General features: G+C 37.1%; 2 protein-coding genes across 2 annotated transcripts in view; one reads left to right on the top strand and one right to left on the bottom strand.

Annotated features, from left to right (window-relative positions):
* Positions 1 to 301: 301 nt before the first annotated feature.
* Positions 302 to 7067, top strand: LOC113207009 (MICAL-like protein 1). The gene is made up of 12 exons (XM_052264261.1): positions 302 to 460; positions 545 to 732; positions 814 to 929; positions 2608 to 4415; positions 4504 to 4723; positions 4824 to 4974; positions 5256 to 5356; positions 5448 to 5583; positions 5675 to 5777; positions 5864 to 5989; positions 6081 to 6193; positions 6287 to 7067. The coding sequence occupies exons 1-12, from the start codon at positions 309 to 311 to the stop codon at positions 6472 to 6474; spliced, it is 3402 nt and encodes a 1133-aa protein (XP_052120221.1). The 5' UTR covers positions 302 to 308; the 3' UTR covers positions 6475 to 7067.
* Positions 7068 to 7316: 249 nt separating this feature from the next.
* The window catches only part of LOC113207010 (uncharacterized), a 30079-nt gene continuing 29890 nt past the window's right edge, over positions 7317 to 7505 (bottom strand). The window contains exon 11 of the mRNA XM_026423352.2: positions 7317 to 7451. The gene's annotated coding sequence lies outside the window, so the exon portion shown is untranslated. The remainder of the gene's footprint in view (positions 7452 to 7505) is intronic.

The raw sequence follows: 7505 nt of genomic DNA, 5'->3' as shown, positions 1-7505 counted from the left end.
TTTTTCTGAATGAGCAGTTGATGTGGATGAATTGAATCCGGACGGGCGATTAGGGCATCATAACCTGTCTGGCGTTTAAGGAAGTGTATTAATTTTTGTAGTGTAGAGTCCATGATGAAAAGCCAAAGCTTTTGTGCGTTGTTTTGTTTAAGTTTAAAAGCAATTGGAGACAGCTTATTTATTTATGAGGCTTAAGACATGACATTCTTTGGTTTTTATCAATAAGCGAATTTATTGATGAAGAAAAGTGCAATAGTCGTTGAATATTAACTTTGACTATGGTTTTAAATCTCTGTTGCAGGTTGAAAATGGGGGAGAAGCGTGGAACCAAAGCTCTGGAGGTATGGTGCAAGAGAGTCACTGAGGGATACCCTGGAGTGAAGGTGGAGAACATGACAACATCATGGCGAGATGGACTTGCATTCTGCGCATTGATTCACCACTTCAGACCAGACCTCATGTAAGTCTTTGTTATTGAAGTGATATCTAAATTCTATTGTTTGAGACTAATGATACCTATCTCACTCACATTATTTTATTGCAGTGATTTTGAAAGCCTGGACAAAAGGGAAGTCTATCACAACAATGAACTGGCTTTCAGAATAGCTGAACGCCATTTGGGAATTCCAGCTCTCCTTGATGCTGAAGACATGGTGGAATATGAAGTCCCAGACAGATTATCCATGCTGACATACCTGTCTCAGTTTTATCAGACTTTTGTTGGACAGCAAGGTAATGCATTGTTAGCTGTTTCAGAATTTTTATATAATTATATTTACTGTTCCTCTCTTCTTATTTCTGAAATGCTTCCAGGTCACTCTCCCAACTCAAGAACACCTGTCAAGAGATCCTCAGTTTCGCCAAGCCTGTCATCTTCTCCAGACTTGTCACCAAACATGTCGCCCACATCAACCAGTCCACCCTCTAAGGTTTGGTTCTTGTCTTTTTGATGACCTTTCTCCTTTCTGGGTGCATTGGCATTGTCATTGTTTTGTCTCTACCATCTGTCTGCATTTTCATTGCGTCACTGCATCTTACAACAATATGCATTGCTAGTAAAATATTGCTTTTAATCTTTATATTACATTGCTCAAACAAAGAAATTCCAACATGGGATTCATGCTTCATTTTATGCTGTGCTTTAGATTCAAAATTTTATACCAGTAAGTGTTTGCATCTCATGATTTCAATGTTGTCCCTTTTTGGCTTTCTTGCTTGATACCAAGGTGATTTCATTTTTACTGTCCACTCTTTTGAGAGAATACAGTATTTAGCTTTGTTTGTAATGTTTGTGGGTGGTAAGTCATTTATCCCCATCAAAACAGATTTTATGTTTATGCTATCCAATACAGTACAAGCTTTTTAAAAAAATATTATTGGTAACATTAATACATCAATATGCAGTGTGGGTTGATACTGTAGTAAAAATTTCCATAGAAAAAGGAACAAACATGGCATAACACAAGTTGTACAATGGCTGCTAATTGTGAAAAAGCATGAGTTTTTTTCTGAGACTTCTATCTACAATACAAAAATCACAGTCACACTGAACTGTTGGAGCCCTTTTAAATGAAAAATTATTTTCAGATGCTGGCTGTATCCTGGAAAAAGATATTTTGCATTTGGTTGCACTTTCAGATTTTCAATCTCTATCTTATGTCTATGCTGCAAGTTACTGCACTTTTCAGACACAATTTTTAAATGATGTAAAATTGCATCCTATATTGCACTTCTTTGTCTAATGATGGCAGACACCCAGCTGTTTGTAAAATGGTGTGTCTAGTGTAAATAGAACGTTTAACACTTATTATTAGTTTGCATGGCATGTACAAGAATAATGTTAAATATATTTGCCTACAACCATGCCTATAATTCTTGCTGAGTCACACCCACTGTGTTGTTTGTACCCAGTTTTATAGTGTAAGATTTAATTAGCTAGTTTGCCTCTAACTCATAACATTTTTTGATTAAGATGCAGTGATAGTACCCTAAACATTAATGCAAGTTGTTACAGGTTTCTTGGATTGAAAAGTGGCATGTAATTTATGCTAAACCTCTGTTCCTGTTCTTTTGTTTTCTTTTTCTTTTTGTTTGGTTACTACTTTTTACATGTTAGTCCCACACTGCTAAAATTCCTGATTTGTTCTATTCTCACAGGAGGAAAGCTTGGACATTATGGGACAGTATAAGCCTGAAATATTCTGCTAGAAGGTAATTGTCTCATAATTCTCTCATTGTACCTTGGTTTTGTTTGTGAAAAACCATTCTGCTTATTTCACCTTGCACTTTCATTGCCTTGGAAATGTGTGGCAGTATGGCTGTCATCCTCTATCACTCAGATTAGATAAAGCTCAAAGCCTGTATGTAGTCCATATCAGCTAGCTCACTGTACGTGTTGAATTTTCTCATACTCTATACAGTCAGAGCTTGGCTGTTGTGGTAGCAATATTCTGCTCTCTAAATTCAATGGCTGTTTTGAAAAAGTTAAAAGCTTGTGTTCGGAAAAACTCTCTGAGTCTTCAATCCATTAACAATGCGACCAAGTCTTTGAAACCGCTTGATGACCAGATCCGATTTTTAATTCAACATTTTATTGCTGTTTCTCAGGTGCCGGCGAGGGGTGTGTCTGGGGGAGCCTCTTCGCGCTCAGCACATGACTCATGCACACATTGTGGATTACCAGTATTTCTTGCGGAACGGCTCCTTGTGGGATCCAAAAGAGCACTATATCATCGCACCTGCTTCCGATGTGCTCGCTGTTCAGCGCAGCTTACACTTGCCAACTGCTATGAAACAGAAGATGGTGGCTTTTGCTGTGAAACATGCCCTGATGAAGAAACGGACAAGTCAGATACTTCCAGTCAAGGTACTGATCGAGTAGATTTCTCAGAAAGCAAAAGTGAATCCATATGCAGTGCAGAAGTAAGGCAAAAGGTTTTGCATCGCAATGTTTCTTTAAGTGATGATGAGAAGAGTTCAGAATCTCAACTTGCAAAAGCAAGTGGTGCAGCAGATGTGTGCGATGATTATAGTGCCTTGTTTGAATCTACCATTGAGAATTTTGACCGTGGAAAATCAGCATCACAGCAGCGTACTGGTAAAACCCCCCTCGCCTCAACAAATCAAGTGTCCAATGATCTCGTAAGCAAAGCTGATGACTCAGACCAGAAGACTTTGCTAAATTCATATGTAAATACTGGTGAAACTGCAACCACGCATTCACTGCACTCCCAGTGTAGTGATGAGCTTTTACTTTATCAGTCAACCAAAGAAGACCCAACATCTTTTGACAAAGTAATGGAAGACGTCAGGGATACGTCTGACAGCATTGCAGAGAAGTTTGATGACAGGAATCTTGTTACAAAGGATAGTGTACATAATTTGTCTAAAAGTAGTGACTCTAGTGTTACTCAGCCTTCTGTTAGTGTCAGTACTGATCTTATTGAAGTGAATAACTGTACCAAAGATTCTAAAATTTCCAGTGCTGACACCTCAGTTTCTTCTATAGTGAAGATGAGGAGAATGATGTTTGAAAATGATAGTACCAATTGCACTGTGGGAGTTTCCACATCTCAGAAAAAGCCAAGTACACCTGCAAACATTTTTAAGGCAAAAGATTCATTTAGTACTCAGAATAAGGAATCACAAATAGAAGAAGAAGATAGGAAAACTGTTAACATAGATAAAAGTGATGATACTGAAGACAGTTCAGAAAATCAGAAAGATTTAAATTTAGTCATTGAAAAGGTAAAATCTGAGGGGATAGGTAGCGAAGTAGATGTTTATATTGAAATGAAGCCTGAGCAGCCAACAATCACGCGTGAAACCAGTGAAAAGAAGAATGTTAAGTCCGAAGGTGAAGAAATAGAAGAAAACTTGTCTATTGGCAATAATTTGGGAGAGCTTTGCCAGACAGAAGAAGATGTAAAAGACAGACTAGACTCATCAACTTGTGTTAAGCCCACAATAAACCCAAGGAAAATTATTTCTGCTCCAAATCAAGTTGTAGAAATTCAAGTGCAGACTGAGGAATATCCTTCTGACCTCAATCCATTTGGTGATGGTGATGAGGATCAGGGAAGTCTCCTGGAATCAACAGTCTCCTCTGGTATCAATGTGGCCAAAAAAGAAAGCACTAATCCTTTTGGATCAAGTGAGGAAGAAGAGGAAGAACCTGTAATTCTAAGAAGGAAGTCTATTGCAGACAAACCACCAAGACCTCCTCCTCCCAATTTAAATAAGACTTCAAATGATAGTCAAGCAACTAGTTCTACCAATTTTTCTTCTGTGTCACCAGTGCCAGCTCAGAGGAGAGTCATTCCTGCTCCAGCTAACTTAAATCCATTTTGGAGTGATGGCGAAGAACCTGAGGATGAAAATAGTCCTATTCCGGTACCCCTACCCAGAACCATAAGGTAAAGTAGTTGAAAAAATACAAATCAAATTTATCTTTTTTTATTAAACATTAATTTTATATTTTGCACTTTTATTTCTAACTCCCAGACTAACTCCTGAACCCAGTCCAAGACCAAGAACTACAATGGCAGGATCATCCAGGATGTTGAGTAGTACTGGGAAGTTTGGATCTTCGTCATCTTTATCAAGCATGGCATCAAACACAGGGACCAATCGAAGGAGCAAGAAGCCTGCCCCAGCACCACCATCAATTTCAGGTGGTCCCTCTCGAAATTCTTCTCAGCCTCCTTCTCCAAATCTAAGCATTGTAAGGATCACTTATATTTTAAGTTTATGTCCAAAAGTTAAACTATTAATTTGTATCATAATGTCATTAATGTTCTTTTTCCTTAATTGCTTGAAATTAGCGATCTCCCCAAAAAAGGAAGACAAGACCTGCACCTCAACCACCCTCATTACAAAGTACCGCTCCATCAGATGGTTGTTCCTCTAAATCTGCTTCTTTAGATGGACAGAAAATGCAGAAGGATGAAGCCAATCGAAGCATGCAAGCTGTTGGTACGTGTTTTACACAATAACTTCTTTGCCGCATTCCCATTCAATATCAAAGGAAACAAAACATTTTCTATTCCTCATTTTTTTTAATTTTTTTTTTAAATTGATCATAACAATACACCCCAAGAGCGACAGTTCCATAAGTGGGGTTGGTAACATGAACATGGTGGTAGTGCTTTAACAGAGGAAATAAATAGTTTTTTAATTCATTGCATTTCATTGCATTTTAAGAAGTTAAAAAGTTGTGCTTTTTGTTGCTATGATCATTTATCTTGTTCTTAAAGGTAAGGAGGAGTTGACGGTGGTTAGAGACAAAAGCACATTTGGACAATGGAAGAGAAAGAAAGGACCAGCCCCTCCTAGACCTATGCCTCAAAGGCGACAGGTGAGTTTCTTATTTATTGGCTGCGAACTTGGAGATGGCACTGATTCAAATACAGTACAGTACTAATTGTTTTTCTTATATTAATCTGTAGGTGCGAGCTATGCCGTTAAAAGAGTTAAAAACAGAGTTAGATGATATTGAGGTCAAACAGCTAGAACTTGAAAGACAAGGTGTGAAATTAGAAAAGAATATCCGTGCCAAGTTTGATGAAGCTCCACCTATAGATGGTTAGTTCTTTTTCATTACTGTTAATAATTTTATGTCTTGCCAGATTTTACTTTTATCTCAATTTCATTTTATTTTTTCTTCAAAATGTAGAATCTAGCATGACACCAGATGTAGAAGACTTGGTAATTCAGCTGTTTGAACTTGTCAATGAGAAAAATGAACTTTTTCGCAAGCAGGCAGAACTTATGTACTTGTAAGTATATCCCTCAATAAATTGAAAAAGAATAGTGCTATTTGATTGCTTTCAATAGTCAAAATTAAACATTATTTCATTTGTAGGAGGCGGCAACAGCGTTTGGAAGAGGAGCATGCTGAGCTTGAATATGAAATAAGATGCCTAATGGAACAACCAGAACGTAATAAAACAGACATGATGAAAGCGAGAGAGGAGGAACTTATTCATAGGTTAGTGAATATGCACTATTTTATTGATTTCATTTTGAGGAAATTTAAACTAACCAATGTTATTACCTTTTTTAAAACATAATTAATTTAGATTGGTTGAGGTTGTTGAGCGAAGAAATGAGATTATAGAGTGCCTTGAAATGGACCGTAAAAGAGAGGCTGAAGAAGATAAAAGCATTCACACTCGCCTTGGTTTGTTTGCAGGTAAGAATCATCCCTACCACTAGTTAGTTCTCTAGATGCACATTATAACTATTCATTTTTCATTTTTAATCATTTTTTTCCTTTTGTTTTTAGCAAAAGCAGGTAAAGGTTCTGAAGAAACATCGCCTTCAAAATCAAAAAAGGATAAAAAGAAGAAGAAAGAGAAGGACAGTAAAAAGAAAAAGGATGTTAAAGTAGATGCTGATAAGGACATTGATGAGGTAGAGGCTGCAGCAGTTATGGCAGCTAAAGAAAAGAAAAGCAGAAGAAAGTGGTTTTAAATTAATTAATAACCTTCCAGTGGCTGATGGTAAATTAATGCTGTAGCCTTCACATTTTTATTGACTGTGTATCTGGAATTTGATTTGCCTTCTTCATTCTGTGTTCTGGTTCTACAAGGAGAAATCTAGTCCCAATATGCTCAGAACTATTGAATTCATCTATACTGTACCTTATCCCCTGTTCTAAGTCTATGAAAAAAAATAGATTTGTTAAAAATAAAAATTGCCATAAGTTGAAATTAAAGTATTTGAGGTGTAATCAACATATTTTGAACCCAGAGTCTAATGGGTTGCCAAAATTGAGTATTTAAATGAGTCTCCTGTTCTCAATCCTTAATTTTGCCTCAGATTTGTCTCAGAACTTAGCTCCTATTGTAAATATCAGCATTTTGTTACTTTAAAAATAATAATGTCAAGTAGTGTTAAATTGTTTTATACTCTTGTGTTGATTATACTCTAAGTAGTAGTATCTAGTGAGTAGAAGAGGTCAACATATTGTTACAAGCCAAAAGACTGAATTGGTAAAAAATATCTTTACCAATATGTTAAAATGTATATTTGAAGCAATATTAAAAGTTAGTTAACAATCCAAACTGGATTTGTGTCTTTCTCTACCTAAATCCTCAACATCATCGGTTGTATTTAAATTCAACTCAAACAATTCTTTTGAGATACGAACCATAAAAATATCACCAGAGAAGGCAAACTGTAGTTAACATTAAAAAATACATCTATAGGCGAGTCTATTTTCACGTAGATTTATTTGACACTCATCTTTTCGTGAAGTACGGTTGGGCCACAGGCGGCAGGCGTTGTGATTCAGTCACTGCACACACACACAGCTCCATCACAGTGACCATCCTTTTTCCCCTTGGTGAGACAGTAGGCGGCACAGGCTGTGTTGGGTCCGCCAATAGTAATGATACTCGGTAAAAGGTCGCAGGTGAACCGCGGGTAGCGTCCAGTTCTCTCGAGATCTGGACAAAAACAAAGTCAGATTAAGAGGGGAAGTAGCACCCAGAATGCGGTTT

The sequence above is a fragment of the Frankliniella occidentalis genome, unplaced genomic scaffold (genome assembly GCF_000697945.3).
Source record: "Frankliniella occidentalis isolate FOCC.00 unplaced genomic scaffold, Focc_3.1 Scaffold17, whole genome shotgun sequence".
In the NCBI taxonomy this organism is placed as follows: Eukaryota; Metazoa; Arthropoda; class Insecta; order Thysanoptera; family Thripidae; genus Frankliniella; species Frankliniella occidentalis.
Note: the sequence above shows the minus strand (reverse complement) of the source record. Positions and strands in the feature narration are given on the sequence as shown.